The sequence below is a fragment of the Heloderma suspectum genome, chromosome 9 (assembly GCF_057233095.1).
Source record: "Heloderma suspectum isolate Gila_16-S chromosome 9, 16-S_ref, whole genome shotgun sequence".
NCBI lineage: Eukaryota > Metazoa > Chordata > Lepidosauria > Squamata > Helodermatidae > Heloderma > Heloderma suspectum.
The window spans coordinates 5,081,864-5,108,785 of NC_139466.1; the positions used below are offsets into that span (position 1 = coordinate 5,081,864).

The following is a 26,922-nucleotide window of genomic DNA, read 5'->3' on the forward strand; positions in this document are numbered from 1 at the left end:
AGTTTTGAAATATAAAAGGATCTATATTTCTACAGCCTGAGCCATGTGCATTCCATGACCTCCTGACACTATAAGACTGGTTGTGAATGTTAGCCATTTAAAGATCCTAGTCCACATTAAGCACTCTAGAAAGAACAGTGATAATCATACAGCAGAAGGGCAGAAATTGATACTAGGTGCCAAGACTGGTCATGTTTTCAGGCTGCTTTTTTAAAATCACACACACACCTTGACCAAGTAGAGTCCGAATTTCTCGCTCTCACGTTTGCAGAAAACAGGCCCCAAACTTTATGGCAAACACCTGGTGGTATCTCAATAGCCAGAGTGGGACCGGGGTGTGGTCCCTTGCCCCACTTAGCTCCTTGAACCTCTCCCAAGGTCAGCAGGAGCAGGAAAAAAAAAAATGCAAACACAGGGGGGAAAAAAGATGCTCAATTTTTCCAGGTTGCAGAATCCCTTTTCTCCATGCAGAATTAATTTTTAAGTGTGGAATATACTGCTCTAAAAGAGCCACACAGCTCATTCTTGCTACTGACAGAGGATAGTACATTTAACATTTCCCGCTTTATTTCACAGACAAAAATATAGGTGGAATCCATTGGCTGCTTGGAGGTTTTCTTTATGGCTCTTCATATTAACCTACTATATATAGGGAGCAATCCTATGGCCACTAGACGCTGTCTAGAGGGCCACAGGATTGTTTGGTTTCTGGGATCCAGCCTCGGAGCCCAGAAACTGCACTCCCCTTCCCCTACCCCACCCCTTCGTAGCTGCCATGGTTCTCTCCAAGCTGGCTACATCTCTGCACGGAAACGGAGCATGGAGACAGGGAAAAGGGGGCGGTCCCGGGGGCAGGGAGGGGAGGACAGTCCTGAAGCTGCTGTACACAGCTTCCTATCGGGTCTCCAAGTTCCTTCCCTCCCCCTGCCCGAAGCCGTGGCTAGACGGGCGAAATCACCCATCTAGCTAAAATGCAGAGCACTAGTTTCTTCTGCTTTTAAGGAGATCTAGATTACTCAGGAGCATTTAACACAGTTTAGTTATGCCTTTGGCTTACAGAAACTCCAATCACACACTCTTTGTACATTTAAGAAGCTTTGGTGGTCCATGAAGATTATAGTTAAGGATAAATAGACCAGCCAAGACTGAAGATTCTTGCCCTAGATAACAAAGGCTGTGACCAAAGTATAAACCCAGGAACCTACATTAGTGTCCGGTTGCAACCATCTCTATCAGGTGTGTGGAACCTCCATCCCGTGGGCAAAACTGAGCCCTCCGGGGGTTCCAATCGGGCCCTTGGGGTTCCCTAGATGGTCCCACTGCTTCCCCTGGCCCCACCCCTTTTCACTCAACCACTTATTATTGGATAGTTTCCCAGCTTTTGTGCAGTTTTTTCTCCATTCTAAAAGGTTGAAACGCCTCTCCTAAGGCTTACTTATTTGCAGTAAATGCTGTAGTGCCATAATGCCTGAGGCCTGGTCTATCCATACAGCAGAATGACATGGTGGTGGAGGCCATTTTTTTCAAGTGCTCTCCCATGTTGTTGCTTTTAAAAAATCCCTGCAACTAAAAAACTAGCATGTCAGAGAGGAAAGTTCTACCCAGCTTGTTTCTTGCTGTGCTAGTTTTCTACTTACAGGGATATATATATATATCACAGAGCAGAGCATGCAAAAAACTTGATCCTCCTCTTGCAGTCTGGTGGCATAAGTCTCCCTTTTGATCCCAAGATCAAAACTTGTGTGGGAGGTGAGAGTGAGTGTTAAAAATATTCTCCTCACCCTCCAAATTGTGGGAATGCTTGCCCTTCTTCAATCCTGCTCACTTCTGTGATTTGCTTCTGCTATTCACCCTTTCCACCTTCTCATTATGGCAACATCTTCTTTCTCAATTGGTGACTTAATCCCAGACAATCAGGGATCATGGAGAGATCAGGATGATGTCACAACGCTAAACAGCCAGTCAGATTTGGCAACATCAGCAAGTGAGGGCAAACTTCCTGAACAGGCAAATTAGTCACGTGGGTGATCCCAGCCAATCAGGGATTTCAGGCTAGGTAGCCAATCGATTTTGCAATTTGATGCTGTCGTCAAGTGAGGGCGATGCTTCCTGTGCAAGTGAACACTTTTGACCCCTTTCAAAACAATCACTGATAGGGGTGTATGCTCTTGATGCTGCCAGAAACGGTTCACGAAGAACGCAGCCCCCGCGCCCGTTCCTTTTTCCGCTCAGCCCTAATTTTGAATGACACATAATTTAGCCATGTGTTCTTCATTACAGGGACATTTCTGAAGTCTATGAATTGCAAAATATCAAGTTCCCCTCCTCCCTGACTCACCGCGGGGTCTGGCTTACATATTTTTCCCCTCTTGTTTTTTAAAAAAATAATAAAATGCCCTCGAGGTTTGGGCAGGAAATGTCCGCGTTTGGCAGCAATTTAAACCCATTGATTTTAATGTCTGTCAAGGGTTCAATAATAGCCTGAATCCCTACCCCAACCTTTCACAGGTTCTACAGGGAAATGAGGGAGGGCGACGGGAATATGTGGAGGAGAGAGTTCCCATAGCCACAAAATTCCAAAAAGGCATGAAACATTATCTAAGAATTCACACTGACTGAAAGAAATTGGAAGGGGGGGGGGGAGAGAGAGAGAGAGAGAGAGAGAGAGAGAATCATATTTCAGATTAATATATTTCACCTGCGCTTACAGGCTACATGGGCTTTGCTCAGATGTAATTCACTCGGTATGCATTGGCCTGTGCCTTTTAATCTATTAAATTACATTTACAGCCCAACTATCCCAAGAGCTGGTAGGAACAATTCTGCACCAAAAGGGGAGAGACGTGTGCCCTGAAGTCACATTTGGAGGGATGATGCAGAGGGCGGCACGACCATCTGACCAGCCATTCATCTCCAGGATTCTTCTGCTTTTTCACACTGATTCTCAGATTACATTTTACAATATCAAATCCATAAGAAACAGGGTCCACATATCACTTTTATGGGGGTGAAATGTGCACTGGTTCAAATCAAGTCAGTGTGCTGTAGTGGCTAGATAAGGTTTGGGGAACCCTTTTTTCAGCCGAGGGCGGCATTCCCCCAGGGGTAATCTTTTAGGGGTTGTATACTGCTGGGCTACACCTTTCTCTTTTTGTGCCATCCTCTTCTCTCTCTCTCTCTCTCTCTCTCTGTCCCACCCTCTTTTTTCTCTCCCTCTCTTATTCTCTATCCCCTTCTCTCTCTCCCTCATTCTCTGCCACACCCTTTTCTCTCTCTCCTATTCTTGGCCACCTCCTTTTTGTCTCTCTCTCATTCTCTGCCCCCTCCTTTTCTCTCTCTCTTTCAGCCAGTCCCCCTCCCACCACCTCTCTTCATCCTTACAGGCTACCAGGGGGTGGACAGATTGCTTTTACCAGTAAGTCTGAACTGGGGCTTTTGAAATTAGACCAAGGGCTGCATGAAATTCGGTTGAGGGGCAAAGATGCCCACCCCAGGCAGAACAGGGCCAGAAAAGGTTCAAATTCAGCCATGCAATTGATGCTCACGGGGTGACCTCAGGCCAGTCTCTCCCTCTCATCCTAACCTGCCTCACAGGGTTGTTGTGAGGATAAAAAGGATATGGGGAGAACCATGTACAACCTCCACCCAACCTGGAGCTCCTTGGAGGAAGAGTAGGATAAAAATAAACTGAAATGAACAGATCTACTCTCTTCTCAGCCTCTCTCCCCCTCAACCCCCGCAATGGGGGCGGGGGATAAATAATACTGACCTCTCTTGAAGACCTGTTGTCAGATAAAGTCATTTTGCAAATCTTGTGGTTTTCTTGTTGTTAGTTCCCTTAGGCATTGTGTACGGAAAGGTGGGATACAAAAATTAAGTACTTTGAGCACTGTATAAACACTGCACAAATGCCAAGCATTTTTATCATCATCATCACCACTTTAAAATGGCAAAATATTGTACTGTGTCTAAAGGCCCTGCTCGCTCCGAATTTCAGATCTCTTCCTTTCTATATTTTGCTATCAGAGCAAGTTACTAGACCTCATGACTGCACTGATGCACTAAACTGTGTGGTCGAATGCCTTCTGAAATCTTAAGCCAAGGAAGATGCTGAGTCAGGATTCCAGTGGGCCACCAAAACCAGAATAAATCCACTTGGTACATAATTTGGAAACGGGGCATCAGAATTTCTGAATCAGACATGTGTCTGGTTAGAGAACCTGCTCACACAATCCTAAGTAAATATGTTGGATACGTTACAGCAGCCCTCAGTTATTGTTTTTTAACCCATAATTGTTTAAAAGGATCAGCCACTTCTGACATGATTACACAAATTGAGTTCAATTATAGCCCAGGATTGCCTGTAAACCTACACACCCCCATGGTCTGGAAGCACCACCACACTCGACACAGCAAACTCCAAATCATTCCCAAGTATCCCACACAAGCCAATAAAATTAACAACTTTAGAACAGGCTCTCACAATCAAGGTACGAAACATGGACCAGAGCTTACAATGCAAAGGGGTTTCAAAGAGAAACCAGATCAACACCCCAAAGAAAGAAGGCGGGGGGATGGACAACCGGATATCCCTGAAATGCACTGGGTTATTAGGATGTGTGTCGTTCTCAGGGTCTACACCATCAGAAAACGCACCTAATTGTTTATTGTTACACTGCCCTCAATGTGCACAGCACTGTACAAAGTACAAGATGGCAGGTCTCAGCCCCAAGGGGCGTACATTCTAAAACTCAACACCAGGGAAACAGCAGAGGTTGGGAAGCAGGAAAGAGGTGGGGTAAACAAGGGAAGAATATGTAGTCATTTCAATGACAAGTACTTGGCCTTGTTGCAATGACATGGGGCAAATAGAAGACGGGGCCAAAGGCCTCATGGAAAAGGTGGGTTTTCAGGAGGGATTTGATGAAAGTGAGAGCTGGTATCACACAGGTGTTCTAGGAGGCGGTCACAAGCGTAAGGGGCAGCAAGGAGAAAGGGATGGAGTTGGAGACTGGCCAGGGGAAAGGGTATTTTTACTCAATATTTGCCCAAAACACAAACCATATTCTAAGAGGGATTGAAATCACTAAGGGTGCAACCCTATACGTGTCTACTCAGAAGTAAGTCCCATTGAGTTCAAATATGCTTATCCCAGCTAAGTGTGTATAAGATTGCAACCAAAGTCTCCTTTTCCCTGATATGAGGGGCAGCTAAAGGTTTACTTCACAACTGCCTGGGGATGATGGGAATTGCACATATAGAGGGTGCCAGGTAAGGAAAGTGTAGGCTAGTCACATGACAAGCTCAATGTGATATTTGTGAAGGGCAGGGATATTATCTTTGGCCGAGTGCAAACTTAACGTGTTTGATCTCGTAACCATAGCTAGAAGATCAGAAGCAACCTCTGGCTTTTCCCTTCCTTCCTCCACTTGTGTGCACAAATCCCCCAGCCCCCTTTTCAGAGTTAGCCATGGTGCAGTGTTTAATATTTATACTACTGACGTAAATGCTGGTTCCCATCAAGCCATGGTTAGAAGTATTCCAGCAAACTCTGGTTTGAACCAACCATGGTTAACAATACACCCGGTTAGCTCCAGAAGAGGGAAAACGGGGTGAGAGGGAAATGCGCGAGAGAGAAGGAAGAAGAAGGCATGCACACGTCTTGATCTCATAGGAATATCAGAAGCTGCCTTGTACTGAGTCAGACCGTGGGTCCACCTAGCCTAATGCCGTCGACACTGACTGACAGCGGTTCTCCAGGATTTCAGGCAGGATTCCTTCCTAGCCCTACCTGGAGATGCCGGGGATGGAACCTGGGACTGTCTGCATGCAAAGCAGGGGCTCTACCATTAAGCCCTGGCCTCTAACCACCAGGAACATTGCATCTGCACAGGGGCTTTATGTAATTCAGAAGGGGGGTTAAAGTGTGGATTCTGGGGCTGAGAAACTACTACAGCTGGGGAAAAGAGGCAATGGGAAAGACCAGCCCTTTACAGGCATTTATGGAATTCGGTCCTCAGGGAGGCTCGCCTGGCACTTACTTTGCTATTTTGCAGTGCCAAGCAATTAAGACTTTTGTTTTCCCAGGCTTTCTATTGAAAAATAAATCTCCTGATTTTACTGCTGCTTTTTGTTGTTGTTTTGGTATTGTTTTGCCATGATATTTTATTGAGCAAGTTGCCCAGAGAGTATTGATAGTGCAGGGCTGCACTGAAAATTTTAAAATAAATAAACAAAACACGCAGGTATGTTTTGTGCAATACAGCGGCATCTGAGAAGTGTGAGTTGCTAGATTGGGGGGGGGGGTGTCTGAGCAGGCCACTAAAATCATCCATAATTTGCATAGCCCTTCTAAGAGCACGCCCAAATCCCAATTTGTTTTGGAAGCTACACTATACCAGGGGCCACAGTACTTGTCCATCTAGCCCAGTATTGTCTAAACTGAGTGACAGTATCTCTCTCAGGACTTAGGTAGAGGTGGGCTTTTCATATCACTTACTACTTGATCCTTCTTTATGTCAAAGTTTGGAATCTTTTGCTTGCAACGTACGTGTGCTACCACTGACCTAAGATCCCCGCCCCAGAGACATACACTTTGCACTCACAGACCACAAATCCACTGCTATAGACCCTATGGCAGAGGTGTTGAACCTCTTTCCGCCTGTGGGCCGAATTCAATTTCGGAGAAGCACTCGGAGCCCACATTCCCGGGGGGTGGGGAGAAAAGGCCAAAGAGGCAGGGCCAAAAGTTACCCCAAATCCCAGTACATTGTAGCTTAAAGCTCTTACTGCCAGAAGCTGCTAAGCCTGAGGAGAGGCATTTCAAACTTTTAGAATGGGAAAAAAGCCGCACAAAAGCTGGGAAACCACCAATTGGGTAGGGGGAAGGGGGGGCATGGGGAAAGGGGCTTGGCCATCTGGAAAACCCAGAAGGCCAGACTGGAACCCCAAGTGGGTCAGATCTGGCCAACGGCCCGAGGTTCCACAGCCCTTGCTCCATGAGATAAGCAGACAAAACACCAGCACACAACTCACCGCCGACACTCTGGCGACGACATCTCTGGCCACTGCCAGGCCTTGTGCGAAAGTGCGAGCTGCCACAAACGCCCGCGTCACCTGCAGCTTCAGCTTGCGCGGCACATCCCCAAAGGGCTTGAGCTGCTCCGTGTATTTGCTGACGCATTCCAGGTACTCGTCCGAGAAGTGGTACTGGGGGTTCACCAGGCGGAACATGCGCTCCAGGAGGCGGGCCCAGAAGTCGTTGAGCATTTCTTCCAAGTTGACGTTGCCACCCGTGTAGTATCGCTTCAGCTCCACAAAGAGGTCCTTAAACATTTCCGAGTTCTGCATGTACAGGAGGCCATAAGTCCTTACAAACATGTCATTCAAGGATTTCTCAGCGTTCTCGAGAAGCTCTCTGAAGAATTCTGGAAGAAGGAGGAGAAGGCCTTTATTGTAAGGAAGGACACAAAGCTTTTAACTGGCAGGCAGAATCACAGAATCACAGAATCGGAAGGGGCCTACAAGACCATCAAGTCCAACCCCCTGCTCAGTGCAAGACTCCAAGTCAAAGCATCCCTGATAGGTGGCTGTCCAGCCTTGTCTTGCATGCCTCCAGTGTGGGAGAGCCCACCACCTCCCTAGGTATCCAAGGATTGAGACCAATTTTAACTGAGGAAAGACTGCAAATTAAGATCACAGGTTTTTATTTGCGTGGGGGGGGCGTTTAGGATCTGCTGTGTTCTTGCAATAAGGAATGAAAAGAATATATTAAATAAAGGTGGAGGAAAGACTTAATAACGGCCCAGTACAGATGTAATGCTTAGCCATGATTTCTCAAGCCCGCAAGAGACCTGCAGGTTCAAATACAGGCATTTATCTATGCATTTATTAATTACATTTGTACGCTGCCCCATAACAAAGTTCTCGGGGAAGCTTACAACAAACATACAGACATAGAACAAAGACAAAACAGAATGTAAAGCCATACAATCAAAAGCATCACAAGATAGAACACAACTCACGGCATCCCAAAACTAAAAACACAGATTTTGAAACGGAGCAGTCCAGACTACGTGAGTTCTTTAAAAGGCCTGCGAGAACAAGGAAGGTCCTCACCTGGCACTGGAAAGACCACAGGGATGGAGGCAGGTGAAACTCTCTGGGAAAGCTGTTCCATACCCTTGCTGGTAGTTACCTGCCTCACTTCATTCATTCAGCAGAGGACTTGGCGTGTGTGTGTATATATAGGGAGTAGAGCCTTTGAAGAAGATCTTAAGGTTTAGGGAGGTACGGATGGGAGAAGGTGGTAATCTAGATTTCAGGTAATCTAGTCTTGGAATACAGGATGCAGCAATGAGATGAAGCAGTCAAGAGCCACTTGGTCTAGTGGTTGGTGCTGGACTGGGACCGGGGAGACGCAGGTTCAAATCCTCACTCAGCCAGGAAGCTCACTGGGTGACTTTGGGCCAGTCATTATCTCTCAACCTAAACTACCTCACAGAGTTGTTGAGAAGATAAAGTGGGGACACACAGACAGCATGCACAGTTTTGCAATATAAACTGCAGGTGCAGGGCCCCCGATCTGGATTGGGCCCATAGCGGGGTCGGGGGGAGAGAAGGAAGGGTTACAGCCTCCCTGTTCCCCATATTAGCATTCCTACCTGGATTGGGGGCCCTGCACTTACACTAGAGTAAAAATGGGGGGGGGAAGCAGCTGCTATCTGCTTCTTTAAAGCAAAGCCTACTTTGGCCCTTAGAATCTTAACATGCAAGTGTTTTATCTGTGCAGCTCAATCCTTCAGAAACCCATGGAAAACAGGCCCAACCGATTCAAAGTGATGCAGGAATCCAGATACAGGAACCACTCAAGGGAGTGTCTCACACCATGCCTGGAAAATGCAACACACCAACTCAAACCCAAGGAGAGATGAAAGGTGGCGGATCTCTGTGGCTCCAGTGATGCGGTCAGAATGCACCGCGGGGTTTGTTTTTGGAGGGGCTCATATGGGACCTAAAGAAAGCTTGACAAGAAACATTAATACCATCATAATGCCAGCAGTGTAATAATCTCAAAAGTGTCTAATGTAGGACAGATGTCTGCAACATAAAGAATCATGCTTTATCCCAGAGGTTCTTTGCCGTTTACCTCCGCCCATCCGTTGTGTACGTAATTATTTTACAATTTAATATAATTCAAAATAGGGGTGGTGGGGTGGAGGAAGGTGAAGAATGAAGGTTGACAGCTTTGGAATTAACAAACATTTTAGGTGCAGTTCTGCCAGTTCACCATTGCATAGTATGACCGCCTTCCCCACCTCAAAAAACCCTTCCAGGAAAAAAAAAAATCCACATTATTTCATCCAAGACACTCGATATAAGGGATTCTGTCCTGCACCTTCTTGTGACTCATGTTCAATAAATAAATTTTTAATAACATATGCCTCTGTACTGAAATCCTCAAAGGAGGCAGTGTTTAGACTCAAAAGTTGTTAGAAGCGGGAGCGAAACGGGGAGAGAAAAAAAGTCCTTGGCCCGGTTTGAATTTAAACCTTGTTAAAATGTATGAAGTATGTTGGAGTTCAAATTTTTAAAGTCTTCAAAGTGTTCCAGTACAAACAAAGCCTAACTCAGAACATTTTCGGGGGGAGGGGGGATGAGAAAAAAAAACACCCTTAAAAATGCATTCTTACAGTGTTCTTTATTAACATAGTCCTGGGCTTGGCGGTTCACACAGCAGCAGAAAACACAGCCTCTCAGGGACCAGAAGAGAAACAAGCCCTAGAATGGGCATTTGATTTCACACACACACACACACGCAACCCATAACACATCCTCTGTCTAATATCAGCATGAACGTGTCCACTCATTCCCATGACTGGCATTTCCTGCCTGCAGTTTTCCCTGTCTCTCTTGCTTCAGCATATACTACAGAGATTAGTTGGGTCGTTATGTATTAATTTCTAATTCACTTAATCATTCTGAAAGCTCCCTTCCTTTTCTTCTGGGTTTCTCCCCCCTCCCCAGACCTTTTAATTGGAGGGCCATACAGGTTATACCAGCCTTCCCCAACCTGGTGCCCTCCAGATGTCGGACTACAAATCCCAGCATCCCCCAGCCAGCCTGGGAGTTGTAGTCCAACACATCTGGAAGGTACCAGGGCGGAGAAGGCCGGGTTACGCCATTTGAAGCACACCTGGAAAAGGTTTAGGACCCCATTGGTTTCGAAAACAAGTGCTGTCAAAATGCCTCCATCTGCAAATCCAAAAGAGCAGTGGCTTCGGTTTGCTTCGAGACCTTGACGGTCAGTTGTAAGTCATACACAGAATTCTATTAATTGCAGTTGTGTTGATAAATATTTCAAGGGGCCAAAAAATGTCACCTTGTCGGAAAGAATACAGCTGTGCATCCGCTAGGAAGGCGATGGGCTTAAAGGACTACAGGGAGTAAAGGTACGGGATGCTATCGCGCAGAACATTAGAAAGGCAGGATGCTTTTCCTGCATCTGTAACAGAACTGGCCCAGCTTCACAAGGAACTCAAGCCAAGGGTGCCAATGAAGCAGTGTGCAAGTGACAGGGTCCGTCTCCAGATCCCAGTAAGGTTGTACACAGCGGAGGCTGGTGGCTCCGATATCAGTGGGGCGATGAATCCGCTCTGAGTTTCAGTCGGAACCAGTCAGAACTCTAAAGGAGCTATCCACGGTGCAGCACCTTGGATAGCTCCTTTAGAGTTCTGACTGGTTTCGACTGAAACCCGGAGCGGATTCACCGCCCCACAGACACCGGAGCCACCAGCCTCCACTGGTTGTACATGAGCTTTGCATGACCAAGGGAATTAATGAGAGCCTGCGAAGAGGTGGAAATGGTCTATGTGCTACACTGTCGAATTCTGCATGAAATACTGCACTAGATTCTTACATTCTACAGTAAATATCAGGACGCTGCTGTATTCCGAGTCAGCCCACAGGTCCATCTAGCCCAGTATGTTCAACACTGACTGGTAGCAACGGCTCTCCAGGGTTTTATACAAGAAGCCTTTCTCAGCCCCACCTGGAGATGCTGAGGACTGAACCCAGGACCTTTCGCATGCAAAGCGGGTGCGCCACCGCTGAACCGTGTCAGCTAGATGATCAATTCTGCACCACCCACTGCCATTTCTTTTCCAGGAGACTCCACAAAGCTTGGCCTCCACAGGCCCACTTCACACAAACTAGCCATGCCACGGAGGCTGTTCAGAACCAAACAGCCGTGTCTCTTGACGCACGTTCCTACCCACATGGAGAGAACCACAGGACCCATTTCCTTCTTTATGGCGTTTTGCCATTCCAACTTTGCATGGAACAGTTCAGCCACCACAGAGATTCATTGAGAGCAACCTCCGTGCCACCAGGAGTTTGGGAGAAGCAGCCCACACTTTCTGGTGTCCGGGATCAAGCCACAGGATGGAGTAGAAGTGGATACTGGCATTTTTATGTATCAAAAGTGCACTTCAGTTGTACAATAACTAGCCTTTGGATACAGGCAAGCTAATAGCATACAATTCTGCGTATCAGAACCTGTTTGCTAGCACAGAATCTGAACTCCTAACAAAACAAAACAGGAACAGAAACAAGTTCCTGTCCCTCAAGGTTATGGAGCACCTTTTTTGGATGGGCTCTGCCGAACATTCTCCTGATCGGACCATGGAATAACAGGAGGCTCAAAGAAGAAAGTGGATCAAAAAAGGGCCTGCAGCTAATATGGCTAAGGTGGAAAGAAGCAAGTACAGGGACGAATCTATATCCGATGCTTTCTATCCACCAAAAGGTACAGATACCTCCGGTTGCAAGCAACGGCTTCGTTTGGGGACTAGCTGAACGGCCCTGAAGACATAAAAGGGCCTCTCTGGATACAGCTGAAGGCAAACATTTGGCTAGCTGACGACACAGAGCAAAACAACAACAGTAGTTATTAGCCCATCCTTTGGAGTAACTTTGCTCTGGAGAGGACAGGCACACAGCTATTTCCAAGGCCCCCTCTTGCTAAAAAAGAATTAAAATGCACAGTTCAACATGGACATAGGGAGTATCCCCATTTCTTTCCCCAATGCTCCAAGGTGGCTGCTTTAAAAACAAAAAAAAAAGACAGACAAAAGGCAAGAGTTTTCTGCTGCTGCTGCTCCTCCAGTTAGATATTAATCCTCCCTTTTGGAGAAGCCAGTCCATTTGCTGATTAATGAGCCACCATGTAACCCCTCTGACCTTGGGGGGGGGGGCAGGGAAGAATGGCGGGTAACCCAACTGCTATCTTGACAGTTTGAAGGGCAAAATGAATTAACACCTTTCGTTTGTCTTGGAAGTTGGACTTGTTCTCAAACAAAAGCTGTACGTGTAGAGATTACTTTCTCGTTCTACGGCATTGTAAAGGTGTGTGTTTTACAGCGGCAAGGCAAGCAAATCGGCGCTCATTAAATTATCACTTTGACGGCTTTCCTGGAAGGGGGGCGGGGGCCAGAGGAGGGGAGAAACCCTGTCCAACACAAACATTTTTCATGGGCCAGCCTTCCACCACTGCAGCCTAAAGGACTTCCACTGATACCCCAAACTATTTATAGTCCATGTCTCAATTTGCTTTCAAATGAAGTCACGCTGTTTGGCATTGTAGTGCATGGATGAGGCCATGGAGAACAATTGCTGAGAACTCAGAAAAATCACGAGCGCAGGGGGTGAACACGGCCCGCTAGCCTTCCACGGCAGAAAATGCACGCCTGCTCTGTCCACACACTCCCCAGAAAGAACAATCCAGTGGGTACAACTTACAATCCACTGAGGGCCAAACTAGACCTGATATTAATCATGTAGTTGTCCCTTGCCAGCTAATTTGCTTTTTTTTTTAGTAAACAGCATCCACAAGAGGAAGCAATCCAGGTTGGGACCACTATGTGGTGTGTGTAGGAGGGGGACTTTAACCTTCCCCCACCATGGTTCTGATTCAGATTTGGGGCCCCTACAGGTGCTATTGTGGTCAGCATCTCATTCATCTAAGTCAGGGGTGGGCAATAATAATAATAATAATAATAATAATTATTATTATTATTATTTCCCGCCTTTCCCCCAATACTGGGACTCAAGGCGGCTTTAAAACATTAAAAACTTGTACAGTTAAAACACATGAATAGAAATATACAAAAGTTTAAAATATAATTAAATCATCAATAATAAAATTGTGTAAAATATCAAAATTTTAAAAGGCAGTAACAATATAAACAATAGCACCAATCCATCATATTCTCACAGGTCCAGACTATCTATCCCCAAAGGCCTGCCGGAACAAAGAAGTTTTTGCCTGCCTGCTGAAACATACCAAGGAGGGTGCCACTCTTGCCTCCCTGGGAAGGGAGTTCCAGAGCCTTGGGGCAGCCACCGAGAAGGCCCCCCAACACACGCCCCCCCAACAAACTCGGCAGCGGTGGCAAGCCCCCCACCAAAAATTGGGGCTTGTTTTGTTTTGTTTTTAAAATGGCAGCGTTAGCACTATGGAGTGTTAAAAGGGTCATATTTAGCTTCAAAGCAAGCTACATTTGACACATTTAGCACTCTGTAGCCCCCAATTTTAAAAACAAAATTGCAGGGGGGGGGTACACCCTGCATAGTGTGGCCAACAGGGGAAGTCCAGGGGGCAGGAATGGTCTCCGGACCCCCAAAATGTTGCCCATCCCTGATCTAAATTGATCTCAACTTAATCCAATACTCACACATGTCATCTATTGTCCAATCGGCTCCTTTTCATTTCAAAAGCCAAACAAGTGTTCGTTTGGTTGTGTTGTGTGGAAAAGCAAATACACAGAATGAAAATAGGCTGTTCCATTACTACACAGGTAAACGCCTGAAAACAAGTGTGCATCCAGACATACAAAATTTCAGGAGCCAGTGTGGTGTAGTGGCTAGAGTGCTGGACTGGGAGTCAGGAGATCTGGGTTCTAGTCCCCACTTGGCCATGGAAGCTCACTGGGTGACTTTGGGCCAGTCACAGACTCTCAGCCCAACCTACCTCACAGGGTTGTTGTGAGGATAAAATGGAGGAGGAGAATTATGTATGCCACCTTGAGTTCCTTGGAGGAAAAAAGGCGGGATATAAATGTAATAAATAAATAAATAAATAAATAAATAAATAAACACATTCCCCATAATTGGAGCAGCAGAAACATCCAGAGCACAGGGGAAGAGACTGAACACCAGCGTCCTTCTCTCTCTTGGAGCCTTGAGAACTTCACCAGCATGAGAGAGCAGAGCATAGGAGAGATCAGCTGCTGTAGGCTGCAAGAAACCTGGCTGCTATTTTCTGAACTTTGTTTTCCTGGCGTAGCTGTTGCAGTTCGTAGTATCTATTAAAGCCTTAATACATGGGAAAGGTTTAGTTTATTGGGCTCTGGTTTACATACCACCGAAAGATAATAAGTGATATTGTGTTGCAATGTTTGATTTTGCCTATTTTGTAATTAAACTGAAATGCTGTTATGTTAGAATCAGTGAAATGAGTTGTTTATGCTTGTAAGGAGGTCCTGTTATGATGATGTATTGGTATACTTTTTTGTTGTTGAATTGCTGTTTGTTAGCCACTTTGGGGACTTTTTGTGGAAAAGCGACATATAAATTACATGATGATGATGAATTGTGCCACGCGTACCATCTTCTTGCCCGAATCAGGATGAAGGGGAACTTGCTTTGGTGGTTTGAGAATTGCATGGTGTTGACTGGCTGGCCCTAGTATCAAGAAGCTAACCCCCACAAACACACCCAAGCTATTTATTGGATTATTTTATTATTTATTAGATGTTTATCCCACCTACTCCAAGGACCTCATGGTGGGGCATGTGGTTCTTCTCCAATTTATCCTGACAGCAACCCTCTAAGGTTGGTTTGGTTCATGCTTTCGTCTTTGGTGGGAACGTTCGAAAGTGAAGGAGTTTGGGAACAAAGTTGCTGATTACTGTCAAGAATTTCTTCACATGAGACCACTGGTAACTCCAAAAGCGATGCTTCTTCATCTTTTCGAACCTATTGATCCTGGATTCATACTTAAAGACCTTCTTAAGCAATTGTATACAGCTGCAAAGTCATGTATAGAATGGAATTGGAAGTCCCCAAAACAACCAACCAAAGAACAGTGGGTTGAAAACATTTGGGAGACTAGGGCTATGTACAAACTTACTCAGCAAGTACAGCCAGCAAGGAATTCTCACTTTAAGAAAGCTTTATGGCACCATGGTTTCCATTTAGTTCCTGTGCTGAAGTTCTTCAAACTATTGATCAAATTCCGACCAAATACGGTTGCATATATTTTTTCTGTCTACCACACACACACACAAAATAACATGCACTCGCACACTCCTTTTCTATGCTGTATAAATTGTATTTTTACTCTTTCATTCAGTACTGAGCTCCTACTTAGGTTGTTTTACCGTAGATAGTCTATACTTGATGTGCTTATGGAAGAAGAACTATAATTAGTGAATGCCTTTGTTTCTTCAGTGATATTGATATATTATTATGGATGTTCTTTTTGTTGAGCCTCGTGTGGCGCAGAGTGGTAGGCGGCAGTATTGCAACCGAAACTCTCCTCACGACCTGAGTTCAATCCCAGTGGAAGCTGGGTCTCGGGTAGCCGGCTCAGGTCGACTCAGCCTTCCATCCCTCTGAGGTCGGTAAAATGAGTACCCAGCTTGCTGGGGGAAAGGTAGTCACGACTGGGGAAGGCCATGGCAAACCACCCCACTACAGTCTGCCATGAAAACGCCAGCGCAAGTGGCGTCCCTCTAGGGGTCAGTAATGACCCGGTGCTTGCACAGGAGGAACCTTTCCTTTTTCGTTCTTTTTGTTGCCTTTAGTTTGTCAACTTTTTTTCAAAATAAAACAAAATTTCCTGGGGGGAAAAAAGGTAGGTTAGGCTGAGGGATGATGATCCATCTGTGGCCAGCTATTGAGCTTTTAGGACTGAGTGGCATCTGAACCCAGGTGTCCCCACTCCTTAGGGTAGCAGGCTATTATGCCACAATGTCTCTCCTTCCTTCCCCAATGCACCAGAAAGCTTTGAGAAGCTGGTGCGGACTCCAAATGTTCACACACTGATGGAATCTGGACTCTGGCCAACACACCTTGTACCTGCTCCCACCTCCAGGTATGTAGCCCAGTATTCTTTACAAGTGACCCCGGAGCAGATGTCCTGATTAAAATTAGCTAGGTTGCCAAGTTGATTAGCACTGCCCTCAGCAAATCATCTACGAAAGCTTCCTCCCATCTGGAGTCCTCCAGATGTATTGGACTACAAAACCCATCATTCTCAACCAGTATAATCATTGGCAATGTTGGCAGGGGCAGGGCATGTGTGTGGGTTGCACTACCGCCTGCCTGGAAGTTCTACTTTCTAATCTTCCCCATGATTTTCAAAAAGGCTCACATATACATGCGTGCGCACACCCACACCCCGCTTCCCCAACACCAGAAAGCTTTGAGAAATTGGTGCACGCTCAGAGTGTTCACATGCAATCTGGAGCTAAGAGAAAAGAAGAAGCCCGAAAGTTTCCTGAGTCATTTGGGTCGTTTGGGGGGGGAGGTTGTGTGTTTTTTTGCAAAACATGTGTTAGCACTTATCAGCACAGGAAGAGAGTTTGCTCACACAGCTTGAAGAAACTTAAGCCTAAGACGTCACACCCTGCATTGGGGGAACAGCCCTTGGGAGAGAGAGAAACCCTTTAAAGATCCAAGAGGCAGAGTTCTTTTGAAGAAGAAGAAGAAGAAGAAGAAGAAGAAGAAGAAGAAGAAGAAGAAGAAGAAGAGAGGAAAGCCCAGTGCAGTTCACATCATGACTGAAGAGGCCTCAGTGCAACAAAAATGGGGTTAGAGGCTTCATGTGAAAAAGGGCTCTTCGGAGGGTCTGTGAACTTTCCCACTGCTGGTGGGTCTCAGTGCTGTCTGTCCGTCTCGCATAACACTCCTAGAAATTTCAATTTGGTCTGCTTCTCTGAAGCTGGAATCCAGGCCAGGGGGGCGGGAAAGGGCAAAATCCTACAGCTAGTAGGGTGATCGCCAGAGCACTACGAAGACAAACGAATGGCCCTGTCACCACCCTCAGCCACCCTCAAAATGACTCCACCCTTTCTCCCTTGCTGCCCTCTATACCTGGAACTGCTTCTTGGAGTGCTCCTACAACGCCACCTCTCTTACTTCCTTCAGACCCCTCCTCAAAGCCAACTTCTTTCCACGAAGCAAAGCAGGAGCCTGGGTCTGGATGTCTTGCGAAGCATTCTGTTTCTGGCTTGTTCTACTCGCTTGTGTGAGGGGGGGGAGCAAATTCTTCGTTCCCAGGAAATCAGGATTAAGCCAACTATTCTGGCTTATTGTTATATGCGAAGGATCCCATTATGAGAAACTACGGTTTGCCTTTGGAGACCACGGCTTGCTACATCTGAATCATCTCACTGTGCATGTGATCTTGCGTAGACACACACTCATGCAAACACACACCTTTGACCTATCAGTGACAAAGTCTATTCCCAGAAAAGGAATTCCAACATTCATCAGAGCACAAGTCCTTTATGGACTCCTCCCTTCCCCACAGGATCAGTGGTAAAGAAATATACGCTCAGGCAATGTTAGCAACCTTTAAAACAGGCAAGAGAGAAACTAACCTTCCCACCAGCATTAAAATACACGAGTCTAGCGACAACTCCAGAATCGCCATAAAACTCTCCTAGCTACATTAGGCGGGCAAAGATTCACCTTCGGCTTCCATCTTGGGCATTTTCCGAGGTTGAAAGGAATCCTCATCCAAGCCATTCCATCTCTTCCTGGACAGGAGAGTTCCAGCATCCCACAGAACACCAGGAAGAAACATCTGTTTGCTTCAGGTTTTTTTCCATTCCATTGTCCCTGCAGAGGTTTTACTTTACAATACCACCTATTTGCTTTCATTTAAATATAATACCATGTAATAAAATAAAATGGTCAAGCCAGCTTGGCAGGCAATGAGAAATCCTCAGCACTCTGAGATAGCAGCTTGCCAGTTTCTGCTACTTCACTGGAACCTTGGCCACTCCAGATCTACCGCCACAGGCCTACGAAAGCCTCTGCCACAATAAATCGGTTGGGCCGAACCAGTACAAGTAGGTGGCACATTTATGTCACTGAGCGATGTGGACTGTGCCGAGGATGAGAGGATGCAACGTTTTTGACCCAACTGCTGAAGAATTCGAACACGTGCCTAGGACTGCATCTCCTTCCTCTGAAGGACGCCTGTCATTATAGCCACCTCATTCTGCCATTTTATTACAGCAACTCTTACAAGGGGTCAAACTCAGCCCATGTTGTTTGGTGCGAAAATGCTGAAGGCAAAATGTCAAGGCTGAGTAAATCCACACCCCACTGCACACAGTCAAGGACAGGGATCAGAGATCATCCCAGCGGTTTCTTGTCTGAGGCAGAACCCCCACCCGTGTATATCACTCCCTCGGACAGAAAACTCGGGTGGCTGAGTGCCTATCAGTTTGGAAGGAAAATGGGCCCACCAAAAATAACAGCATAGTTCCTACATACTTGAGACTCCTTAGGTATGCAGAAATATAGATGTTTGTAAATTAGGAAAAGAAAAAAACCCGCCATAAGCACTCAAGAGTGTCCAGGCTGTATGGAGAATTGAGGTATTGGCCAGGGAGAGGAGAGGGAATCAGCCTGCTCAAGCCCTACAAGTACCCAATGCTGGGGGGATTAGGTTTGGGGGAATGTCTGCGGTGTGGTTAAATAACATCCCTCCGTGCACTGTCCGGGGATGTTTCAGGAGGGAGGGAGAGAAAAAGAACCCCCTTTCCCTTTCCAACTCTCCAGAACAACCCCCACCCCCTTGCTATAAATCAGAGCTATAACTCTGATTTGGATACAGGGACAAGGGCAGCTGATTTATGCTGGGTCAGGTTATTTGACCATCTAACCCAGTATTGTTCACTCAGGCACATTTGCACAGAATGTGGACAAGCATTCCACATTCATTCCCACTGTGCTCTTCCCCACAATGGCTAAACTAACCAGAAATGGAAAGTTTAATGTGTCCCTTCTCACAAGCCAGAATCACAAGCCAGGGTTCATTCTTGGTTTACGAATCCCAGTTTGTAGAGGGGGTGACAAGCCAGGATCCCTGGTTCAGGCAATATGCTAGGCTTTCAGTTTCTGGTTAGTTTAGCAGCCATTCTAGGGAGGGAGACAAAGTGGGAATAAACTCAATTTCTTGCCTGCTCTGTTCTCACATGGACCCTTCAACTCTGTCCAAACTAGATGGGCTCCGTATAAAATGTTGCAGCAAGAATAAGAAGAATGTTACCTTTGAAAACAGTTACGATGGACCGTTGTGAGTCACACCCACCTGATTTACAGGAATGGAAAAATAAAACTCTGCAAGTTTTATTGCAGAGTGCACTGTTTGAGAATAGAAACGGAAAGACAGCCACAATCCTCTTGTGGGCAACGAAAGAGACTCAATCAGCAAATCTTTCTATCAAACCGGTTTGCAAAACAAGCATCATTCTAACCCAGGTACCACAACTCATGAGTCATTCACATCCGAAGTAAGAATGGGCCAGGGGAGAATAGAGTCCCAGAAAAAGACAAAAAACGACGACAACAAAACCCCATCTGTACAGATGGAGTCTGGAAAGATATTTTAAGATTCGTCAAATGGGCAAAGTAAGCCGCAAGGGGTCATTGACAAACTCACCGTCAAACTTCTTGTATCGGGAACTGAAGGTTGCTTGCAAATTATTGCTAAGTTCAGCGACAGCATTTCTGAAGTCATGTTTGCTCTGCTGGCTATATTTCTCTTCCATTTCTTGAGAGCAGCATGTGTCTCCTCGAGAGCAGACTTTCAAGTGATCCCCTGAAACACATCACAGGTGAAAACTTACACACAAGTACACGAACTGATGGCAACAATCTAAAGGTTAAGCAGATACCAGAAGGGAGGCAGTTACCGTGTGGGATAAAGAACAGCTATATGTACCTGGTGAGGCTCTTGCCCCATTAAAGAAAGCTTACGTGATGAATCCTATGAGTATTCCTCAATTAACTGCATGATTAAATCTGCATCAACTTGCATGTGTCTTAAAAGAATAGAAAAGGAGATACTTCCTGTGTTTTTAGATGGTGTGTACATATGTCACAGCAGGAGGGATCCTAGAAGAGGCATTCCCTGCTGCATGGGAGGGAAGAGGGAATGCTTCTTAAGATAGTGCCTGCTAGCTTAGAAGGTACAAAAGATCATTAACGAGGCTTCAGCAAAGATGCTCTCCTAGTTTACAGTGGGGAGTTTAGCGGGGACACTGTTTTCGTTGATTAAAGATGTTTTTACATCAGTTCCTCTAACCCAGCATTGCCCAAGCCGGTGCCCTCCAGATATGTTGGACTATGAGTCCCATGATGGCTGAGGCTGATGGGACTTGTAGTCCAACACAACTGGGGGGCACCAGGTTCAGGAATGCTGCTCTAACCAATCAAAGGCTGCGGCCTTAGCAACGTGTACTCAAGAGATTCAGTCCCCAGTCTGTGCTTCCCTGTTTGCTGTATTGACTTCTGACACTTTGTGGAGGAATGATTAAAGAACCAACCTTGAAAAGAAACGTTTCTCCCAGGCCTAGTCCCCAATCCGTTCCCATTCCCCCTAGGCCCAGTTGCCCTTAGAAATCACTGGTTCATACAGAAGGTGCGTCAGGGAGCACAGCTGAGGGCGGGAGGATTGCTTAGCATCACGGTGCCGGAACACCCCAAAATAAAACGAAACAAAATGAAGAACAGTGCGGTTTTACAATTTCCAGAACACAAACTGGGCCACCCAGAGGTATCCTCTGTCGTTCCGAGTCCTGCCGCACACTCAGCCAACCCAATTTCCACCCCTATCAAAGCAGGAAACCTGCACTGGCTGGCACACTTGACCAGCACCATCCTTTTAACGATGCAACCTGGCAAGCCAGCCACACACACACACACACACACACACTCACTCACTCTCATTCTCCATGGTTCTGGGATGGCCAAGGAGGGAGGAAGTGGCTAATTAGGGCCTGCCTGCAATTCATTAGTCTGCTTTTACTGCTGGAAGTTACCTGTTCATTCAGCACCATCACCAGCAAAGGATTGCCAGAGCAGGAGAAAAGCAACTCGTGCACATCATGGCAGAACACACCCCAGTACAACATGTGGAGAACGGAGTTGGCTCCAGATGGGACACTGACATGGTCAAGTTCAGTCTCAACTCTGAGGCTGCATTCAGACAACACGATCGCAGGTCCTCCAAACGATGGTTTGAGGATTGGGAATGAGCCATGTGTGATCATGCGTTCCCTCTTGCTCTTATGCACGGGGCTTATTTCTGGCGCCTTTCCTCTGTTCCCAGGCATTTGATCGCATTTAATGGGCTCTTTAGCACATTACTTAATTGCTTATGGTTGTCACTGATGTTCTAGCTGTTTGATAGGATGGTGGTATTTTAAAGGATAGTTGGTTTTAGCGGTCTTAAAATTTTGTATGTTTTGATTTTTTTTGTAAGCCACCTTGAGTCTTTTCTTTTGAGGAAGGCATCTAAATCATCATCATCATCATCTGCTGTGATGAAAATATTCTATGGAGCCCAGAGCCCCACTCACAAGAGGAGAGAGCCCACAGGTACATCATCTATCTATCTGAAATTATTTTGAAGTTATTTCGGGGCCATTTTTAAGTGTGGAACTCTCTCATGCCAGCACACACGATAAAAACCACACATTACTCCGCAATGCAGCGAAGTTTCAATCTAAGAACCCTCAAAAGTTAAAAATTATCTAAGAGAATCTAAGGAGAGCAGAAATGGCTGGTGCAGCCATCTCAACTAAGCATAGGCAGAGTGCCAAGTGGGACATGCTGCAGGCAACGCAGCTGTTGCTCCAGCTGACAGGTTGGGTCACGGCCTTAGCGGTGAAGCGTCGGTCCGTCCTTCCTTCCTTTCAGGAAGCACTTGCTGGGATTCCCACCCCAAAATATTACCCTCTCCTCTCAACACGCCAGCTTTTATCATCCTCCTTAATGGTTGCGACTTCCTCTAAAAATCAGCTATCAAAAGAATCCATGGCTAATCCAATTTCACACTAGAGTTGCGGTCTCCTTATCAAGGGACATTAGGGTTCCCCTTATCATTGCTAATTAACTTGCTTTTCCAGAAAGGAAGCCCAGTTAGTCAGGCGTAGCAAAAAAAAAAAGACAGTAAAGAATCCCACAGCACCTTAAATTAGACCGACAAGTTCATTGTGGCACAGGTTTAGGTGGGCTGGAGCCTCACTTCGTCAGATGCATAAGACGGGCTGGAAAAACGGGTAGATGTTCAGTGTGCACATGAGTGCAGATTTAACTAAAAGGTTTGAACAGCAGAGCCAAAAGGCACAGAAAACAGAAAAGATCGCCATAGGCACCTTCTCACTCTATCCAGGGCATGGATGAATTCAAGACCTAATGAGAATATTGGCTGGTTCACACAGGAACCCAAGGAGAAGCCTTTGGCTCACTGGAGCTGCTGTCTGTTCTCACACTGCTACATAGACACACAGAGAAATTGCATCTCACATCCTCATTCCGCTCTGGGTGCTATAAGAAGCAGCCAGGTGGTACCAGAGGGAGCAGCTGAGAGTGAGCTAGAAGGGGTCTCCCCGCAGGTGGGAACAGCAACTAAGAACTGATATGCTGCTACAGTAGGGATGTACGAAAGTCACTTACCTGGTCCCGCAGCCTGCTTTGCGGTGGGGGGGAGACGCTTTGGTTCTCCCCCCAAAGTTCAGGCCGGGGGGGAGGCGTCCTGCCTCACCCGGCCGAAATTCAGGCCGGGGGGGGAGGCGCCCCGCCTCGCCCGGCTGAAATTCAGGCCAGGGAGAAGCGCCCCGTCTCCCCGGCCGCGAAATACAAAAGTAAAGTTAAAAAACACACACACACACATATGTGATAGGCTACGTAACGATTTACGTAGCCTATCACGGCTAGATTTCCAAAGTCAGCCATGATCGTCTACGTAAATCGTTACGTAGCCTATCACGGGTGACTTTGGAAAAAAAAAAAAGCCCGTACGCAAATGGCGGCGCCCATGGGCCAAAACGCCGCCGAAACGCCGCCGGTACCCGCCGCCGAGAGGGACATTCGAGGGAGGTAAGTCCCATCCCGGGGCGGGGGGTGGCGGAGAATTTCACCGCCAATTTTGGGGGGCCGAATGCGTTGGCATTCGGCCTCCCCGAGATTCGTGGAGAAATTCTCCGCCATCCCTACGCTACAGTCACCCAGAGGCTTTGTATCCACGGGAGGCTCATTCATGGGCTCTTGTATGAACTGGCTGTAACTGCGTTACAACCAGATAATAATGACTTCCCATCACAATGACTTCCCATCACAACCAGATGTTACAGCAGGGAGGCCCTCCAGGTGTTTTGACCTACAGCTCCCACCAGTGCTAGCCAGCAGGGCCAATGGTGAGGGATTACAGGACTTGTAGGCTAAAATATCTGGGGGGCCGCAAGTTGCCCAACCCTGGGGTACAGAGTCCATCCAGTTGGTCACTAGTAATTATAAAACTGCAAAGTAAGGCAGAGATTCTCCTGTTGAAGGCACTAAATATTATTTACTTATTTAACATAATGACTAAACCTCAGTACCGTGGAATAGAACAAAAGGAATATTACTTTCTGTAGTGACAATACCTATTGCCATGTCCAAATTCAAAAACATTAATTCTCATCCAGCTGAAGCAAAACCTAATTACATATAATTCCACTCATTGCCTCTCCTCTACCCTATCTTCTTTCCCCACGGGTGGATTTTTAGATTGTAAGTCGGGGGGGGGGGGGGCTTTTTGTTTATGTAACTTTGTACTTGTGTACTCTGATGATGCCCTACGTATGAACAAAGTTTTGGAAATGACTGTAAATAAGCAAAATAAACAAAGAGATCATATCAATATACTAGTGTTGTTGTTGTTGTTGTTGTTCAGTCGTTCAGTCGTGTCCGACTCTTCGTGACCCCATGGACCATAGCACGCCAGGCCTTCCTGTCCTGCAATTTTGTAAATAAGGTACTAGTCCATAAATATTTTCACTAGCTTGACTGCCCAAGCATAATTACATTAGCCAATGCAAGTGAGGATCAGCGTGAGGGGTAAGGATCTTACTCCTCCCATCACCTCCAACCAAGCTGTCCAGCTATTGCTCCAGTACTGGCTCCAATTCACGGAGTAATTCCCCGGATCTATACAGAGGATGCCACTCCAGGACTCTTGGCGGAACTCTACTGTTCTCAGGGTGCTTAGGACATCTGGCCAAAACTCTGCTACTCCAGCAGACCCTGTTCCTTAAACCACCAGTACAAACCTACATTAGTCATTTATGGCATATGGATGGGCCTGAAAGAAAAAAAATCAACTGCTCTTCCTGTGCACAAGAGCTTCCCGCTCTGGTCACTTTGAGCAAATTCTTAACTCACCACAGGCGACCAGCCAAGTCAAAGTTTATAAGGCTGAGGATGACCAATACACACCCCACCCTAATACTATACCACTGAAGACTGGCAGAAATGAGAGAATAAAAAAAAGAAAAAGACGAGCAGCTATTCTTCTTTTGCTTTGATTGTGCCACAGTCATGAGGTGTGCTGAACACACATTCAAATTTTGAGGAAAAATTCTTTGGGACGTTTTTGTAATAAAAATTCCACCCAACATGTTACAATGGCCCATAACACTGAACGGGAATTCTTGCAAAACTGCCAAGCAACGAAGAAGCCGCCCCCCTAGATGAGTTCTGCCCAAGCCCCATAGGAGGGGGAACTATTTTCGGCAACCCTTTTGCTGTGTGTATGTTCAGCTGCTGGTTGGTCGTCTAGGCCTAAAGAATATACATTTTCCTTCCGTGATAGACCTGCCCACCACAAAGCAAGAAATTCTAATTATTTCTGCGGCATGTACTTAAAATACCCAACACAACCCAAGGCTGTCTGGATTTTAATTTTTTTCGTTTTCTTTTTCATTTTGCTTGCTGACAGCTAAGGGCCCATGGATTTACTACAGAGAGAACGCCAGACGCTGAAAAAGGAATGAGAAAGATTTATGCTCCCTGTGCATGCAGGAGAGCCAAAACGCACATTAGGAAACTTAATTCTGTTCTGGAAATAAAAGAGAAAGAGGGGGAGAGAGAAACCTTGCCTCCCCATTCATTCCTGCCCAAGTTTCCCCTCCGCAAATGCTTGTTTTACAACCCCAAAGTCCAGTCCTGCAAATGCAGCCACCGTACAGATGACTTAAATAAAATAGCTGTTGCAGGAGCCTCTTGGAAATTTTCTCATCAAAATGAACAGACTTGGGGCTGTGGGGAGAAAAAAGGCTTTTCATAAGTCCCCATACCAAACAAATAATTTATTTAGGTCTATCCCTGCCTGTCCTAACAGCTTCGGGAGGATTAGAACATAGAATAGCACCGTCAGGCCACTGGTCCCATCCAGCACTCTCTGCCTGAAAGGGCAACACCTTCTAGCCCAGGATCACACCTGGGAGCTTTCTGCAGGCACCGTGTGCCATCGACCACGGAGCTGCAGCCACATGGAATGTGGCAGCAAAAAAAATGGCCTCCTAAAACTTCGCAATCCAAAACAGCCTGTACTCACAACCTTTTCAAGCAGCCATTTTTTTTGCAGCTGCTATAAGATTGCTACATTTTTTGTTTATTTTGCACAATCTATTCTGGCTTTGATAGGCATTGGGGAAGGGGCAACCGGGCAAGGACACAGAAGGCCACTGGCCATGACTAGAAATATTATTCAGCCACCTTCTAGCAGCTGAGACTTCATCAAGCACTGCCCACACACTTCTTAAGAACGTCAGAAGGGCCCTGCTGGATCAGACCAGGGTCCCTCTAGTCCAGCATTCTGTTCACACAGTGGCCAACCAGCTGTTGACCAGGAACCCAAAGGCAGGACACAAATACAACAGCACCCTCCCACCCATGTTCCCCAGCAACTGGTGTACATAGGCATACTGCCTTTGATACTGACATATAGCCACTAGGACTAGTAGCCGTTGACAGCCTTCTCCTCCAGGAATTTGTCCAACCCCCTTTTAAAGCCATCCAAATGGGTGGCCATCACTACATCCTGTGGTAGCAAATTCCATAGTTAAACTACACGCTGTGTGAAGAAGTCCGTCCTTTGATCTCTCCTGAATCTCCCCCACCAATCACCTTCATGGGACGACCCCAGGTTCTAGAATTATGAGAGTACTGGCCGAGCCATAGGGACTAGCAACTTCTTTAACCCAACACCAATACACAAGGACATCTACAAGACCACCTTTGCTTGACATACACCCAACTGGTTTTGCAAACTACCAGTGTTGCTCTTCGGTTCTGCCCATGCTGTGGACAAAGCAACCTAGGCTGCAATCCCTCACAGACCTTCCCACGAGTCACCCTCATCGAACTTACTTTCAACCAGGCACGGATAGGACTGAACTGCAAATTCAGAGTCTTCATTTATTTATTTCATTTATTCCTCGCCCTTCCTGCAAGGAAATCAGTGCACATCCATGGTTCCCCATGTGCACAATTTTATATTCACAATGGCCCTGTGAGGTTGGTCGGGCTGGGAGAGAAAGCACGCAACTGGCCCAAAGTCACCCAATGACTTTGATTGGCTGAGTAGGGATCAGGACCTGGGTCTCCCCAGACGTAGTCCAACACTCTGACCACCATTGGAAGATGTTGCTTTTAAGAAGGACGCTGTCCAACTGTTCCTGTCCAGGATGAGCTATCTGTGGTCGATGTATAGGGAAAGTTGTATACAAGCAATATAGACAGATTTAGCGCATTAGCAATGGGATATAAGCAACTGATGTGGATTCCACGCTCTCT

General features: G+C 46.3%; 1 protein-coding gene across 1 annotated transcript in view; it reads right to left on the minus strand.

The window, feature by feature from the left end:
• The window catches only part of GPC4 (glypican 4), an 87,995-nt gene that overhangs the window by 21,905 nt on the left and 39,168 nt on the right, over positions 1–26,922 (minus strand). Inside the window, exons 2-3 of the mRNA XM_084813590.1 lie at positions 19,742–19,900; positions 7,036–7,427 (exon numbers count right to left, since the gene is read on the minus strand). Of these exons, the coding sequence (XP_084669716.1) occupies positions 7,036–7,427; positions 19,742–19,900 (551 nt within the window). The remainder of the gene's footprint in view (positions 1–7,035; positions 7,428–19,741; positions 19,901–26,922) is intronic.